This window comes from Pituophis catenifer, unplaced genomic scaffold, assembly GCF_029215685.1.
Source record: "Pituophis catenifer annectens isolate HBS135680 unplaced genomic scaffold, rPitCat1.0.hap2 SCAF_4, whole genome shotgun sequence".
Lineage (NCBI taxonomy): Eukaryota > Metazoa > Chordata > Lepidosauria > Squamata > Colubridae > Pituophis > Pituophis catenifer.
The window spans coordinates 110,368,423-110,387,032 of NW_027256884.1; the positions used below are offsets into that span (position 1 = coordinate 110,368,423).

The 18,610-nt window shown below is 44.5% G+C and overlaps 1 protein-coding gene across 1 annotated transcript in view; it reads right to left on the bottom strand.

Annotated features, from left to right (window-relative positions):
- The window catches only part of FGF9 (fibroblast growth factor 9), a 42,890-nt gene extending 25,506 nt beyond the window's left edge, over window positions 1-17,384 (bottom strand). Inside the window, exon 1 of the mRNA XM_070943910.1 lies at window positions 17,108-17,384. Within this exon, the coding sequence (XP_070800011.1) occupies window positions 17,108-17,384 (277 nt within the window). The remainder of the gene's footprint in view (window positions 1-17,107) is intronic.
- Window positions 17,385-18,610: the final 1,226 nt, after the last annotated feature.

Below are 18,610 nucleotides of genomic sequence, written 5' to 3' on the forward strand. Positions count from 1 at the left end.
TTGATTTTTTTAAAAAAATCCTATTTAAATTTTAAAAAATCTGATTTTTTTTAAATCATCAATTTTTATCCACCCTGGCTAGGGACCACCAATGGGATAGTGAAAGTTATACCATTATAAATTTCTGCTGGCACGAGTGTAGCACTAAATTTGGCTATGAAGAATAGCCCTGAATTACCGATCTATAATACATACAATCTGTATATCAGAATGATTATTTATAAATCATCCTGCCAGCTGCATATGGCCATTTCCTGTTGGATATAATGCAACGTTCTTTCAAAGCTGCATTCAACTGTTTTCATTCTGCTGTTGAATGTATGCAGTTTACTGCAATTCTCCTTGAGACATTTAAAAGGTAGGTGACCAAACATATTTTTCATCAGCAAAAAGGTCGCCTATATTTACAAAACATGCTAAACTGTGATCTGCTTAATCATCATTTATTGAATATAACCAGAATAGCTGGGTTCATATGATATGCTAGGCCATTTATAAACATAACTGGTAGATCTTTAAAATCAGGAAGTCTACATTCTGATTTATGTTTACTCTACCCAGAATTGGACGTAAAATTTAATCCAAGCTTTTCTTCAATCCAGAATCTGCAACTGAGGTCTGAATTACGGCTTCTTGAAATAAAACTGTTGCACATCTGTTCTACTCTTCACAACAGCAGAACTAAACACTTTGCAATGCAATCTATCCCACTGTGACTTACTTTATTGTTAAGTCCCATAGAAGGATGTTTCTCCAAGCAGTTCTTCTAATACTGGAATAAAGATGACATCACCCTAAATGTTTAAATCTCCCTCAAATCCTGCTGTGCCACCTTACAGGTAGTCCTCGATTTATGACCTCAATTGGAACTGGAACTTCCATTACTAAGCAATGCAGTAAATACTTTGGGATATCCTGAAACCAGCACATAATCCTAGGTACCTCAGAATTCCCTCTAGCACTGGAGGACTTAACATGTTATTAACAAAATAATAAACCTATATGCTATGTATATGCAATTCACTAAACCACTATAGTTTAAAATTACAATTGCATCCATAAAAGTACTGCTTTGTTTGTATTAAATACCTATGATCTTTACCCCCTGTTGGCTAGATAGTACCCATCAATAGAAGTGATGACTTCGCAGCTTGATGTCAAAGAATCTGAAAGAATGCCTCTCCATATACGTTTCTACCTGTACCTTAAGGTCATCTTCAGCCATCCCAGACCATCAAATCACCCCCAGCCCATAACAGAGGCTACTTAAAACCATATTCACCCATTCTGAAATTGTGTTTTCTCTGTTCTTACTACACAATGAATACAATCTAGAACTCTTAATCAACCGATGTGGTTAGAGGTTGGGATTTCCCAGTCGCTCACTGGCTACTTTAGGCTGTTTCGGGTATGACTCTTCTCTCCAATCACTGGACACTGGCCTCCAAGGCCATTTTGGTTTTGGCTGCATAGCACAGTTATTTTCAGAAGACATCTGCCACTTGATGCCTGATCAGCATCTTCCAAAGCATTTGCCAAATCTGAATGTAATAAAGTTTCCTTATTACATGGGTTTAATGGGGGTTTTTTGGGGGGACGGGGGATGTTTTTGAGAACATGTGAGTTCAATGGTGCACAAGTTAATTCAAACAGGAAAGAAATGAGCTCAGCTATTCAAAGCTGACTCAGCCTTCCATCCTTCCGAGGTGGGTAAAATGAGGACCCAGATTGTTGGGGCCAATATGCTGACTCTGTAAACTGCTTAGAGGGGGCTGAAAAGCACTGTAAAGTGATATATAAGTCTAAGTGCTATTGCTGTTACTATCTATATAGTTCTGGTTCTATCCTCAATAGGGATATTATAGGTTTTCTGATGTTTCTGCTGACAAAGAGTTTTCACATGGCCATATCATCTGTGCTTTTGAGGGGGTGGATGAGAAGCAGCTACACTTTGTGACATTTTGGTTATTCCATGTTAGAACTAGCTGAGGATGAAACTCTCATATTCCTGGCTGCTCCCTCCTGTTTCATGTTGAGCCAAAAGTATCACATTAGCATGTGAGCCAAGTTCTTCTAATGTGAGTCTATTGCATTCTTTTGAAAGAGTGCTAGAGCATTTTCAGAAAAAGCTCGACTTCCAGGACACTAGCAAAGAGGAAAGTCTATACCAGGAGTGTCAAATTTGCAGCCTGCGGGCCGGATGCGTCACGTGCTAGCCCCGCCCCCGCCTGGTTTAGCGAAGGGGGGGGAAAAGTCCCAATACATCACATGATGCCGCAGTGATGACACAAGTTTGACACTCCTGGTCTATACTGAGCACAACCTTCAGGAAAACTCTTTTCCTTTCCCACTTCACACTGTGGATCTCCTCCATTGATTTAATTTAATTAATTCAATTTATATGCCTCCCCTCTCCAAAGACTCAGGGCGGCTCACAATACATTTTTAAAAAATCATTATAAAAAACATTTAAAAATTAAAAACATTAAAAACTCATTCACACCATTCATGGCTGGATCTTGCCAGATCACAAAGAGCGAGATCAATGGCCCCAGGCCTGCCAGAAAAGCCAGGTCTTCACCGCTTTTCAGAAGGCCAATAGGGTGGGGATGGTCCGGACCTTAGGAGGTAACTGGTTCCAGAGAGCTGGGGCAGCCACAGAGAAGGCCCTCCCCCACGGGCCCACCAGCCGGCATTATTTAGCTGACGGGACCCGGAGGAGACCAACTCTGTGAGATCTTACCGGTCGCTGGGAGCTATGAGGCAGAAGGCGGTCTCGAAAATAACCTGGCCCTAAGCCAGGTAGGGCTTTAAAGGTAATAACCAACACCTTGAATTGTGACCGGAGACCAACAGGGAACCAGTGCAGCTCACGGAGAATTGGTGTAATGTGGGTGCACCTAGATGCACCCATGACAGCTCACACGGCTGCGTTCTGGACCAACTGTAGTCTCCGAACACTTTTCAAGGGTAGCCCCATGTAGAGCGTGTTGCAATAATCTAACCGTGAGGTGACAAGGGCATGAATGACTGTGAGGAGAGCCTCCTGATCCAAGTAGGATCACAATTGGTGCACCAGGCGAACTTGTGCAAAGGTCCCCCTAGCCACAGATGTTAGATGTTGCTCTAATCTTAGCTGTGAGTCTAGGTGGACATCCAAATTGCGAGCCCGTTCTGAGGGGGACAATTTCTCTCCCCCCCCCAGAACCAAGGATGGACAATCAACATAGTCTTTAGGAGGCAATACCCACAGCCACTTGGTCTTGTCTGGGTTAAGTCTGAGCCTGTTGACTCCCATCCAGACCCTCACAGCCTCCAGGCACCGGCACATCACATCCACCGCATCACTGAATTGACACGGGGTAGAGATATACAGCTGGGTATCATCCGTGTATTGCTGATACCTCACCCCGTGTTGTCGGATGATCTCACCCAGGGGCTTCATGTAGATGTTAAATAGTAGGGGAGAGAGGACCGAGCCCTGAGGCACCCCGCAAACGAGGGGCCTAGGGGTCGACCTCTGTCCTCCTACCAACACTGACTATGACTGACCAGAGAGATAGGCGGAGAACCACCGTTAACACGGTGCCTCCCACTCCCAGCTCCCTTAGTCGTCGCAGAAGGATGCCATGGTCAAAGGTATCAAAAGCCGCTGAGAGGTCAAGTAGCACCAAGATGGAGGAATGACCCCCATCTCGGGCTCACCAGAGATCATCCATCAGCGTGAGCAAAGCAGTTTCTGTGTTGTAGCCAGGCCTGAAGCCAGACTGATAATCCGTTTCCTCCAATGACCGCAGGAGCTGAAGTGCCACCACTTTCTCTGCAACCTTTCCCACAAAGGGTAGGTTGGAGACTGGACAAAAGTTCTTTAATTCTGCTGGATCCAGAGAAGGCTTCTTGAGGAGGGGCCTTACAACCGCTTCCTTTAATGGAAGGCCCCTTCCCTCAAGGACCCGTTAACTAAAGCCTGAAGCCAGCCTCGTATCACCTTCCTGCTGGCCAAAACCAGCCAGGAGGGGCACGGGTCCAAAAAAAGGTGGAGGAACTCATCACTCCTACAGCCTTGTCCACTTCCTCAGGAGTCACCGGCTCAAACTCATCCCACACAATAGGACTAAGACCTGCCCCCATCATCTCGGTCGGAATTGCCCAATCAGAGTCCAGGTCCATCCGAATCTGAGCGACTTTATCCAATAGAAACTGCACAAACTCCTCAGCTCTACCCTGCAAGGGCTCCTCCACTCCCCCTACATTAAGGAGGGAGCGAGTCACCCTAAATAGGGTGGCTGGGCGCGAATCAGCAGATGCAATAAGTGCGGAAAAATGCGAACATTTTGCCGCCCGTATCGCCACTAAATAAGTCCTAATAAAGGCTCTTAAGACTGTTCGGTCAGATTCGGAGTTACTGCTCCTCCAGCGTCACTCTAGATGTCTCTTCTGACGCTTCATCTCCCGGAGCTCCTCGGTAAACCAGGGAGCTTTCCTGGATCCACCGCCATGGAGAGGTCACAAAGGCGCAATCCGGTCCAGTGTCCCAGATGCCGCCCTATTCCAGGCAGCCGCCAGGGACTCAGCCAGACTGTGGACAAGGGAGTCAGGTATCTCCCGAAGCTCCTCCTGGAACCCTTCAGGGTCCATTAGGCACCTGGGGCGGAACCACTTAATTGGTTCCGCCTTCCTGCGATGGAGTAGTAGCGTCCTAAAGTCTAACCTCAGCAGGAAATGATCTGACCACGACAAGGGAAAAGCATCTATACCCCTTAATTCCAGATCATATCTCCACTGCCCCGAGAGAAACACCAGGTCAAGTGTGTCCCCCCCTATGAATCGGACCCTGAACTACTTGGGTCAGGTCCATGGTTGTCATGGAAGGCATGAACTCCTGAGCTGCATCTGAGGATTCACCAAGTGATGGCAAATTGACTGCAATCTGTCAGTTGAGCTGTTTTGAGAAATGGATTTAGCATTTTTCCAGAAGATGCTTAGACCCACATTCAGAATTAACATGCCTAAGAGATAACAAGTGAGAGGCACCTCTATACCTATGATGTATTAAATGAGCAACTTGAGTTAATCCAGCTGGTTCAAATAATTTAGCTACACTCTTCCCACAAGAGACATTAATGAAGTTAACTGGTGATTGTTTTTGCTACTAGTAGGTAGGTGGTGCTTGATGGGTTGAAAAATATGCCAGGGGATTTATCATTTGCTTTTCTTACTTTTTCCACATTAAAAACGAACTACAATTCCTTGGCATCTTTACTGAGAGAATAAGGATTAGCAATGAGATCAGCAATATTTATGGCAATAGATTTTTAAAGATTTGTTTTAGATTAATAGTTTGCAATGGATCATGGCACACTACAGTTAACTATGATTAATTTCAAACAAGTCAATTTCATACTGAATGCTGAACCTATCTTCCCTACCTATAATTGTAATTAATCACAGTTTAGGATTTAGGTTAAAGAAAATGGAGACAAGGTAGAAGGTGATAGAGCTATAGTTCAACTTAGTAGTATTAAACCAAGCATCACTTATTCAAAAAGAAAAAAAAATCTCAAGACAAAATAAAACAGAACTCAAGGCCAAAAGTATTAGTCTCAGAATTGGGCTAAGTTTCATATGTATGTTTCTTAGCATGTAAAACTAACTGCACTCTTGAAAGAATTGCTGAAAATTGAAATACTTCCAAGTTCCAAGGAGAATTTTAAGTGCCAAGGAGAAATTTCAGACTCAGAAATACAATGAGGTAACAATCAGTACATCAAGAAGTAGGACATGACAATGAGAGATATCCAGGGTAAAGCTGTGACACTGTACTTTCTATAACAGAGACTGACAATGCTTAAATCAGTAAATTATGAACATCAGAATTTTTGCAAATGTTGGCTTGGAAGACATATGCTGGATATTCTTATCAACTTAATAGGGGGATCTGTAAAATACCAAGTCATAAATCATTCTTTAAAAATCACAAGGCAAAATGGGCAGCAAAGAAATCTAATAAATAAAAACTGACAAGCACATACCATGCTATTCCAATACAAAACAAACCCAATTATGGTTTGTTACATAGCTGAACCCCTAAAAGAGATGATACTTTCATACCAAACTGTTTTCAGCTTGCACTACCCCCAAAGCAGTGTGAACTGCTGCAGCCTGAAAAAGTAAGGAACTCACCAAATCATTCTGATCTGATCTGTATTCCCTGCAACTGACCAACAAGGAAATGCAAAAGCACAATTTGAGAGCAAACCCCTATATTAGTTGCTGCAGGTATTAAGAGAAGCTAGAAATTAAATCCCTCCCAACTTCACACAAAAAAGAAATCAAGACAAATAATGTCTTCTCATACACACATGATGGGAAACAATATCCTAAGAAGGGGAAGATATCTAAAACCCTCTTATAACCAACACTACATTGTTTATAACAGTATATGAAGGTTATTTATTAAATTAGATTCATAATTAAGGTAAAGGTTCCCCTCGCACATGCGTACTAGACGTTTCCGACTCTAGGGGGTGGTGCTCATCTCCGTTTCAAAGCCGAAGAACCAGCGCTGTCCGAAGACATCTCCATAGTCATGTGGCTGGCGCGACTAAATGTCAGAGGCGCATGGAATGCTGTTACCTTCCCACCAAACGTGGTCCTTATTTTTCTACTTGCATTTTTTATGTGCTTTCGAACTGCTAGGTTGGCAGAAGCTGGGACAGGTAATGGGAGCTCACCCCATTACACGGCACTATGGATTTGAACCGCTGAACTGCCGACCTTCTGATCAACAAGCTCAGCATCTTAGCCACTGAGCCACCGCATCCCCTAGATTCATAATTAGCTTCCCTTTAATCTATTCATTTTGCCTCACTTGTTCAAAAGCAATACTTGCATCAGCCAGATGCACCCACAGAACTAATGAAAACATCCAGTTTCAAGGGAATTAATATATCAGGCCACTAGGACTATGTAGGTTTGAGGGCCAGCCTAATAATACAGGTATCTTCTATCTGTTGACCTGAAAATATTCTGCCCATTGCAATTCTATAGATTGCAGATTCTATAAAACAGCTGGCAATATAGTTGAATGTAGAATATGCAGTTACTGCATTTCATCTGCAGTCTTTCTGAAAATCCGAACTGTGTTACAGCTGCAGCTTTTCCTGGTCCTTGCAAAGATCTGACTGCTGCATCATCACCAATGTGAGCTGGAGTCACAAGCTATGCATGGAAGGTCACAGATTGCAGAAGAATGGAAAAAAAAAACTCGGGGACTCTTCAGACCCTCCCCAGAAACATGTATGTTTTTGCTTTGTTTTTTAATCTGCTGCCTTTCCATCTAAGAGGATTAATTATCTTCCATTCAGAAATTGTTTTTGCCTGGAGGAGAATGTGAAGAAAACTCCCTGAAGGTAATGGGAAATGTATTTGCCAAATGCCTTCCCATTTCAAAGTGTTGGCTCTGCTTCCAGAACAGCATAAATAATAAAAGTTAACAGGCATCTTTTATTTAAGGAATCTATAACTCTATAGAAAAGGGAAAATCCACACACCTGCCAAACGTTTCATTTTTTTTAAATGCCCATCATTAAAACAGGCAGGTGTGTATGTGACAGGAAGGCTTATATATTGCAGGAACTTCTAAGAATCAAGACATGTGATTTAATTTCCATCTCATTTTTCCTTCAACAAACTCAGGGCAACATATGTAGTGTTTACTGTTTCATACATTTATTGTGAGAAGTTAGGAAATAATTTGTAATACAGAGGGAATACCCTACTTCTGCAGTTTGACACACAGTCCGTTGAAAAATGTCATGGGTGCCAAAAACTGATGATATGGCATAAAATCTTATGTCACTTCCTTGGGGTCTTTGCAAGATATACAGGTAGTCCTCAATTTACGACCACAACTGAACCCAACATTTCTGTTGCTAAGCAAAATATGTTTTTGTTTCTGTTGCTAAGCAAAAAATGAGTTTTGCCCTTTTTTGCCAGTTAGGCAAATCACCAGTTGTTTCATGCAGTTAATAAGTGAATCTGGCTTTCCCTGGTGACTTTGTTAGTTGGAAGCCAGCTGGGAAGATTACAAATGGTGATCCCAGGACAATGCAAGTTACCAAGTGCCTGAATTTTGATCCCGAGAATGTTGCAATGGTTGTAAGTATGAAAACTAGTCATAAGTCACCCATTTCAGTGCTGTTATAATTTTGAATGGTCAGTAACTGAATGGTTGTTAAATCCAGGACTATCTGTACCTGGAAAATTAAAAATGGTAGTTTGCCATAGCCCACAGCTTAGTTTGTATCTATGCACACTTTCCGGGGGGGGGGGAGAGTTAACTTGAATAGTAGAAAAGTATTTGAGGGACTTAAATAGGCAAGACAAAGCAACCGCAACAGTGTCCTTTAGGTAAGTGGAAAAGTTGTCAGTAGCCAGGAGGACATTATGGTAGCCATTTTGGGTAACAGATAAACTATCCTGTATTCCAGCTATTTGAGAGATCCAAAAATGCCAAAAGGCCTATTGGGCCTAAAGACAGCCTACCACTCAAGTACAGAAAAGACAACAGAATGAAAAGAGTTACTTGAAGCTCTGATTCCAATAACTTTCTCAGATCAAGAATCCAAATTAAAGCACTCTTGACAGATGATTGCTCAACCTTCAACTTAATAAATTCAATAAATGGGAACTCACCACTTCTCTAGTTACTTGATTTTACTTTTGATCTGAAAGCTAGTTTGGTACAGAGGTTAAGATACCAGGCTAGAAACTGGGAAATTAACTTCTAGTCCCACCTTAGGCATGAAGTCAACTGGGTGACCATCGGCCAGTCACACACTCTAAACCAGGGCTGTCAAACTCCGGGCCCAAGGGCCAGATGCGTCACGTGCTACCCACGCCCAGTTTAGTGAAGGGGGGGGGGAAAGTACCGATACGTCATGTGACATCGCCATGGCAACGTGAGTTGACACTCCTGCTCTAAACCCTGGAAGGAGGCAATGGCAAACCACTTTTGAAAAATCTTGGAAAGAAAACTGCAGGGAGTCAACACTAATTTGAAGGTGTACACACACACACATCCCCTTTGGATTGCTCTTATTACAAGGAAAATAACTTCTAATATTCAGTTGGAACCTGCTCTCCTCAAATGCATTATTCCATGTCATGGGAAACCTTCTTCTAGGCAATATCTTTTCAGGTATTTACCAAGTGCTCCCATATGCTCCTGCCATAGCCTCTCAGGGCTAAACATGCCCTGTTCCTTCCACCTGTCTTCAGAGAACTTAATTCCTAGACTCCTAATTCTCCCTGTTGTCTAAATCATTTTTATAATGTGGTAAGCAGAATGCAGAATAAACTGGAACATTATTTTGTGTAATTTAGAAGCTATAGTTCTGCACCTTAAAATTGCATTTGTCCTTCTGGCAGCCACATCACATTGACTTATATTTAGTTCTCAATAAGCTATTATTCCTATTTCACCAGAATCATTACCAAGCCAGAAAACTCCTATCTTATACATGTAGATTTCATTTATTTTTCTTTAAGATCATTTTACATTTCTCTCTGCTAAACTTCATTCTATTCAGCCAACTTTTATTTAATATTTCAAGTTTATCAGCAAATGTTATGTCAGTCTCTACTAACTTACATACTGTACTGCCAGAAAAGCACAACTCTGACAAAACTGAGTTCTGCCACGGATCAGCATTTCTTCTCAGGAGACGCCAATCTTGTCAGCTAGCATGCCTATCCAATCAATCCACCTGACAGTTCATGGGCATAACATCTATACCACTCAATAAGGCCACATTCATAGGTATTATTCCCAACTTCTGTCAGAAGTCAAACTTTTCCAATAGTTCCTGCATAATTTAACACATTGTCAAATCTAGCAATGAAAGAGTCCTGGGATGGGGCGGTGGGGTGGAGATGGAACAACCTAACAGTTAGCTATTTAATGGTCATATCTAATTAAGTGCCAAGTACTCCAACCAACTTTTCAAAAGCTTGCTAATTAGAAGGTCAGAATTATATTGTCAAAAAAAGACAAATTATGTCTATAGCATTCCAACAGTTACTATTCAGGAAGTTTTAAGGTTTGCCTGAGTGAGGAACCAACTGAAAATTCCAGGAATATTACCATATTGAAAAAATATCTTTGAAGAAGTAAATGATAAGCCACGTCCCCAAATCCTTGCATGGATGCAGTCACATCACCTCCTAGAGTTCTATTCCATTTTCAAAGCTTCTTTTCCCCCCCCCCTCAAGATTCTTGAAGATTTTTAAACAGGTATAGATACTTCTAACACAACTTCTCCTCCCTTCCTATTGTTTCTGTTCTTTGAATAAATTGCATCCTCAGCTGCTAAATTCCTGTTTGGAGAGTCAAGATATCCTTTACATGTTTGATTAAGCACTTCAGATATGGAGTATAGTTGAATGGATAGATCTGGACTTCCATTAAACTATGGAAGTTGGGACTTATCTGGGAAATTGTCTTAATAAAGAATAGATGCCCCCAAACATTCTGTATTGCTTAACTTGCCCCACAGGTTGAATTTACGCAATGCACTAAAATGTAAATTTGAATTGAACACATTTCCTAAGGTCACATTAGATTTGACTGATTACAGACCATCAAGATGTTACTTAGTGACTACAGATATATCCTCTTCATGATGATCTGTCCCTAACCTGGTCCTTCAGCTTTTCTGAACTTATCACCACAATAACAAAGTCTATTGACCGTGCTGCTGATGGTCCTATTCTTTTCTTCTATCTTTTTCACCATTAGACCAGTGATGGGTTTCAAAATGTTTTACTACCGGTTCTGTGGGTGTGGCTTGGTGGGCGTGGCAGGGGAAGGATACTGTAAAATCTCCTTTCCCTCCCGAATCCAGGGGAAAGTTACTGCAAAATCCCCATTTACTCCCGATCAGCTGGGATTCGAGGGGCAGAGAATAGATGGGGGCGGGGCTAGTCAGAGGTGATATTTACCGGTTCTCCGAACTACTCAAAATTTCCGCTGCCGGTTCTCCAGAACTGGTCAGAACCTGCTGAAACCCACCTCTGCATTAGACCTTTCTCCAGAGGTCACATAAGAAAGATTCTTTGCCCAAATAATAATTCGTATTATAGCTTAACCAGATGTTCTTCTTCACCCAACATGTTAAGAGAATCACCTGGCTTCCATACAAAACCACATATTGTCCAACTCTACCCTTAGCCTAGCATGCTGTACAAAACCAACTGCAGAACCAATGTTGAATGCACCTACACTAAGTAACCCCTTGTTTAACGCATGATCTGCCCAGGGCACCTCAGTACCCGCTTCCTTGATAGATAAGCATCACAGTCTCCATTTAAATTTTTCCAATTGTGTAAAGGGCAGCTTCCCAACCAGATGTTCCAATGTCAAACAACTTTTCCTTTCAGAGCGTTAACCCCCCCACAAAAGTCCTGAACATTTTTGCCATCATTACATTTTCTAATCCTTTCTGAACAGTAGAAAACAAGGCGATCTCCTTCTGAAGGGGCAAGTCCTGGATACTTCGAACCACATCTTTTGTACCAGCCCATTAGGGGCAGGAAGAACAGGAGAAACAATAAACAAGGAAGGCAGATATATACATCTAACCATCAGTTTACTACATACATGGGAGCACAAACTAAAAACGAGCCTGGCGGCTGAATTTCAGTTTTGGCTCTGCGGCTGCACGGTGGAAGGAAAAGAAAGGGCGAGAAAAGACCAAAATAGCTCCTGAAGCAGCAAGCTCTGTTTAGCAGCCGCAGGCAGCGAGGGGAAATAAAAGCGGGCCGCGAGGCGAGGTCAGTCCTCCGAGGGAAGAGGCTCGCGCATCTCTCTCCCTCTCTCCTCCGGCACCACCTTACTCTTCAGAGGCCTCAAACCGGGGAGGGCAGCGGAAAGCCCGGGCAAAAAAGAGAGAGAAGGGCTCCCTCCGCACACCGTCCCCAAAAGTGTGACTGCGGGTCCCCCTTCTCCATTTTCCCAGCGATTTCACTGCAACTGGATTTCCTAGTCCGCTCCGGGGAGGGGGGGGGGTAGTGAAATAATGAACGGCGGGGGAGGGAAGGAAACACACACCTGCAGTAGTTGGGCTTTTACGTCCCCGCGGGACGGACTGCAAAAAAAAAAAGGGGGGGGGTTGACCCTGAAAGCCGTTTGGAGCCGTGAGAACAAGGCTCCCATCTTTCCGCTGCACAATTCCGGACGACCAGTGGGGGGGGGGGCTCCAAGTGTGGCTCTCCTTGCCACACACCCTTGGCGGCATTCCTGTGACCCAGCTCCCTAGTTTTTTTAGTGGGTGCACTGCAGTCTTGCCAGGCGGTTGAAGGACCTCGCCGGAGGACGTTCCGCGCTTCACGGAGATGTGCGCCCCCGCCCCCACTCGGGACGGCGCGTGGGCATATCCTTGCACCACGATTTCCCTACGTCAGAATTGGCCCTGCTGCCAACCTTTTATCCGGGAGGCGCGAACCGCCCTGTCACGCATCTGCCGGGTTTTCCCCTGCCCGCTATTGCGTAGACAAGAGCTCACTGGATAGATAGAGCGCGCGGGCTCCCAATGGCGCGTGCGTTCTTGTCTCGGTTCCGCGGCCTTTAAATTACTCGGGCTGAATTTATTGGACAACTAAAACCGTGGATGGTTACTTTGCGGTTTAGTCAATTTTCTTTCTCTCTCTCTCTCTCCCGCTTTTGCCAGCAGCTAACTGCGGAAAGGGGAGGGGCAGTAAGAGAAATCCGCGAGGGATGCGTGTAGTACTAGAGAGTAGGGCCAACGCAATAGGCACGCCTTTCCACCACACTAATTCTAGAGATCACGGTGGCCAAATTTTGGGAGACTGCGATACTTTGTATAGTGGATAGGTTTTAAAAAAACACAAAACAACAACGGCCTTGGTCACCCAGAATCGCGTTACAGGGTTTTCAAGTCCAGAAGACTAAAAATGTTGCAGAAAAGATGTAAACTTTATAGCAAGCTAAAACTGGCACATAGGTTGTTGTTTTTTTTACATCGCTGAACACATTTACTAATGTGAGGAGGGTGTAAACACCACAGTGAATCTATATGTTAGATTCTTTGGCATGAAGCTACAATGGACTTAAAATCAAATGCAAAAATCAATGTAATTGCTGGACAATGGCAGAGTTTTCTATATTTCTTGGCTAGTAACCATTAATAGCCTGAATTTTTGCAGTACACTTCTGGTGGCAGCCTAAATAAATGGGTAAATAACCTGAAAACTATATACAATCATTGAGAGATAGACTGTAGAACAGCCTTTCCAAACCCAGTGCCTTCTAGATATGCTGGAAATTTGGAATTTGCACATCTGGAAGGCACTGGGGAAGAGTTTTTCAGAAGCTATTATGAATATTTTAGTTGCACTACTAACTGCAATCCCCAAACATACTAGAACAGTATTCTGGACTGAATAGAAATCTCCTGTCAACTATAGCTAATTTGAGGAGAAGAGTGGGTGCAAGTATAAATTAGGGATGGTACTGAATGAATTCCTGTTACTGATCTTAATAAAAAGGCAAACTTTTTTTAAAAAGCATATTCTACAGCTTTTATATAACTGCATAACTACCCTGGTCTCTGTACAATCTAGAAACCAAACTAGGTATAAAATAAGTCAAGATATATAAAGCTTGATGTCTTGCCAGGGATATTCAGTGAGGCTCAGTCCTAGATTTCCCCCCCCCCTCTAAAAGATATAATGTATACCACAGGTGGTTTTTATTCTTTTGGAGTCACCTGTGCTCTGCAGGTGCCATTCCAGGAATCTGAATTGTGCACGCAGCTTTTCTTTCATGTTTATCGCTCTATTAATCTAGTTCATCTACAATCAGGATTCCTTTGCAACAGCTGGACATACTGTAAGCCAGTTTGCAGCCTGCACAGCTTCAGAAATAGCACCTGTGGGTTTGCTTCACACAATGTGCATGCTGAAAATATGGCCTATCAACTCAGGAAGTTGGATTTATTCAGTTAATGATGGAGCAACAAGTTATATGTAAATAGCTACTGAATTCAGTGGAATCTGCCCTAAATGGGTGGTCATGAGGGGTTAGCAGCCATATAATTTTCACTGCATAATTTGCTGTGATGAAGCAAAACCCATATTTATTACTTATTACTAATAGACATTGACCACACTGGCACTTTCAATACATTTCGGACTTCTGCAGCCACAATTACCCAGCCCAAAGTTACTGGATCTGAATTCCAATACCAGTAGAAAATAAGGAGGTTGGCAGGGGGTGTAAAAAAAATTGAAGGTGGTGTTCAGAGCTATGTATTGCAATCTACGCACCACCTTTTTTTTTCAGGGTGCTTTGTGATAAATATTTAAAAGATAAGGAAGGTGTTGGATTGCATGGTGGTGGGTGCCCCTTGACTTTTTGACTACTCTGCAAACATCCTGCTAGAAAAGAGGATACCACCACATCCAGCCCTTATAACTTTATGTAATCTTCCAGATTTTCTTTTGCACCACTCCAAAGCTATTCTTTTCAAGTGAAGAAAACAACTGAATTTTTGTTACATTAAAAGAAGCAAAAAAAAAAAACACCACCAACCCTCCAGTATTTCTGATTTATAAAACAGAATAATAGCTGGCATAATTTCCCCATTCTGTGTAATAAGCAGTCCCCTAATTAAATTTTCCTTGAGTCAAAGTCAACTCTACCTGGATAGCCCATAGTGTTTCCCTGATAACAATGCAGAAGTGATTTGCCACTTGTCTTCTTAGCCATCTGATCTGCTCTGCTGGGATTTTCTAAATGCTTCCCATCCAGCTACTACTTAACTCTCACTTTTCTTAGACTTCAAAATCAACAGAGGTCTTCCTTCACCACTTTTAAGAGCCCCTAGTTGTAGCAGGTAAGATGGATAGCCATTTAAATCAAAAGGAAGGATCTTGAATGATGCATTGCTCTGAACCGCTGGCATAGCCAGTGCCCTTTGGATTTCTTCTTTTTTTAAAGTGCTGTCCTTCTGTAAAGGGGGCTATTCAATTCAGGCGAGTGGAGATAAAGAGGAGCTGGCGGAGTTTAGGACCCCGCGGCATTGTCTTCGAGCTGCTGCTGTTGCCGCCGCGCAAATGCGCGAGGGAGCAGCAGCTTCAGCTTCAGCTCGGCCACCGTACACCTGCTGCCAGCTGAGCCCGCGGACTGGTGCTGAGCGTTAGACCGGATTGCAGACCTCGGCTTTTAACACGCCGCCGCTTCCGACTTTCGACCTCGCGCCCGAAAATGTACCGTGACGCTTCCAGCCCGATCTTTGAGCGCGCGCATGCATGCATTATATAGACACATGCATGCATGCTCATCACACCCTGCACCAGATCTCAAAACGCTGCAGAAGGGCCACGCAAAGCCATTTCGGAGCAAAAGGGGCGTGCGGAAGACAGAGCAGGCTCAAAAAACTCAATTCCTGCTTAATCGCCCAACTTTCTTCCCTCCGGGAATTGCTACCGCCTCTTAAAGATTCCTTTCAATGTCACACGCACGCCCCCGCGTCTGCACTTCAAGCCACCTTTTATTAAGGAAAAGGGTTCCTAGGAGCTTCGCAAGTCTGGTTCTCTCCGAAAACCGCGTTGGGGTGGAGGGGGGGGCTGAAAAGCGGGTGTGTGTCCTCGGAGCTAAGGAAACCCAATTCAGGCAAGAATAAAAGAAGGTGGGGGGGGGGTTATAACAAGATCTGATTCACGTTTCCCCATGGAAGGACATCCTTTCGTTACAGAACTGCGGCATTTCCAATTGGCTCTCTCGAAAGCAGTAAAGGACACGAAATGGAGATTTTGTTCACTAACAACTGGTTTTAAAGCACGACCGGGGAAAGGGAAGGGAAATCCCCACTGAACTTTTTATCTTGCATGATCTGGGCCAAGTGCAGTCAGGTGGATTTCCTCGCAAATCAAGTCCTACCAACAGCACTTGGAGCCCGGCTCTCTAAAGTGGGATTGTTTCATCATCTCCATTTCCCAAACTTCAGTCCGTACAATTAAATTAAGACCCCTCGACTTAAACCCAGCGATATAAATCAAAACGCGCGGACGGTCCCATTGAATGCCTGGCATAGCATCCTCCCTGCAACAAGAGATAGGGACTACAACTCACATCATTCCCAAATTTTGGGGACAAAGGCATTTGCGATTCCAGGACCTCTGAAGTGCGGCGAGTCGGGGAAGGCTGAACAAGTTCGCCGGCTGTCTATGCTGAGTCAGAGAAGATTTCTTGAGAGAGGGCTTTAAAATAATAACAATTTAAAAAAAAACTTTTAAGCGAAGTCTGTATTCAGCTGCTAGCCAGCTCGGGTCTTTCATTTGACACTGGGATATCTAAGCATGCGGACATCCACCCATGCAACAGAAACGCCAAGATAAGCAAAGGCTAATTATTTCGGGACCAAAATGTATTGGTTTATTATGCCGGTACCGACAGACAGCGGGTCTCGCTGTGTGCGGACAGCCCTTCTCTCTCTCTCTCTCTCTCTCTCAAAAAAAAAGGGGGGGGTCCCTTCAGCAGCGAAGAGCTAGTGCAGGGACGAGACGTTCTGCTGCAGTTTAAGCAGGTGGATGGGAGCAGATAGCAAAGGGGGGGTAGGGAGAACAGATCGCGAAAACACTTTACAGAATTATGAAAGTGAAAAGCCCAATTCTCTGCACGTCTGCTTACTTAAAAGAGACGCCCGGGCTAAACAGGCAGAGAATTCCTGCCCTGATTGGAAACTGAGTCACTGAAAGACGGGCAGCACCTCTGCGGAGAGGACCCTTCCCTGTCCGTTATTAACGCTTGCCTTTACTTCCTAAGCAAAGGAAGGAGAGCGAGCGCGGGACACATCTGTGGTTTTTACCACGCTATACTGCTCCCCCCCCCCCAAACTCTTACTTGGACACTTGCAAGGGGTCGCAAATTCTCGAGGTTTCACCACAATGCCATCCACCAGCAGCGCCCACTCCTTTTCCTCCCCCCCCACCTACCCACCCACCTTGCGCAGGAAAGGGGTCAGGATGACTTCTGGCATAGCCCTCCCACGGCCACCAGGGGGTTAACCGCCCATATACCTACCAAATCTGCTGTGGTCTTGCCTGGTTCCTTGGATCGTACCATTGGGGAAAATCTCTAAATGAAATCCAGTCCTGCAATAGAGCTGCCTCCGCCTCAGGATGCCTTTTAAGTGATCCAAGTCCGTTACCGCAGGCCCCCGGGGGAGTCCACCTGCTTCGGACTGCCCCAGGTGGTCGCTTAACAAAACCGGGCTGTCCGCCGGCAACACGGGCACGTTCCCAAAGGGGCCCGCGTCTTGGACCCCGAGATAGTTCCCAACTTCACCTAAAGGAGCCATCAGGAGCGGGGAAGGGAGGAGGAGGGGGGGAAGGTAAGCGCTTTTTTTTTTACTGGCAGCAAATTGTAATTGCTGGTGCCCAACCTAAGATAATTTTTTCTTCTTCCTTTAATTTTTTTTTTTAAAAGAATGTGTTTCCACTCCGTTCTTCCCCCTTCCACTTGCAGTTACATTGAGGGAAGGTGGGGAGGGGGGGAAAAGATTTCTGCTTTAATCCATCAATAATCGCACGGATCCCAAACTAAAAAATAAAAATAAAAATAAAAATAGGACACCAGAATAAAATAGCCCGCTGTTTTGGCTGGCCTGGGGTTCAAGGTCAAATCGCCACTCAGTCTGAAAAAAGCAGCGCGCTCGCTCCGCACCGGGACATAGCTCTCGGCCCCCTCGGGTTGTGGGTCTAGAAGCAGCGGACGGGGTCTATGTTCCCGGGGCTCTTAGCAGGCGGTGAGATCTTCTGCCCATTCAGCCGTAAAAAGAATAAAAATCCGTAGTTTCTCCATGGGGTTTAGGAGCGGAATGACCATAGCAACTTCGGCGCCTTAGGCGTTACAGAAGGCAGTGGGGACATACATTATCGATATATGGCATCTCAGATGCCCGGCCGACGCCAGGCTCTTTTTTTATGGGTTCTGCTTCCCCAAAGACATACGCTCTTTTTTAAGTCTATACCAGACTGCATCTATCAGCATGAATCCTAAAAAGGAGGGGAGAAGAATAAAGGGGGGGGGACATTCACATTTGCTGGCCGAGGTAAATCCTCCCCCCGAAAGGAGAACGGGATTTCTTAAAATAATAATATTTTAAAAAACTTTTTGACGTCCAGATCTATTATCCAGAATCCTACGCGGATGCTCCTCGGTTCCAGCCCGGCCGACGTTCCAGCTTCGAACCACCCAGGCAAGAGGGGAAGGCAGCTCCGTCCAAGTGCGGGGATCTTTTCCTCGGAACAGGTGTAGCTTCGGCAGAGCTTAGCCGGGCGATGTTGTACTCCAGCCCCCCGAGCTGCTGCGGCTCTCGTCTGTGTGGCTCTCCCATCCAAGCACGCAGGGAAAAGTGGCGCAGGAAGAGGCATTGGGCTGGGTTTAAGGTAGTCCAGCTTGCGGGCGGCGGAGGGGCTCTCCCAGGTCCTAGCGCTCAACATTACCTGCTGCAATAGAAGCTACCCCCACCCCCAGCCTACTCCAGGCAGTTGAATCGCCGCTCTCTCACCAGGACCGACACCC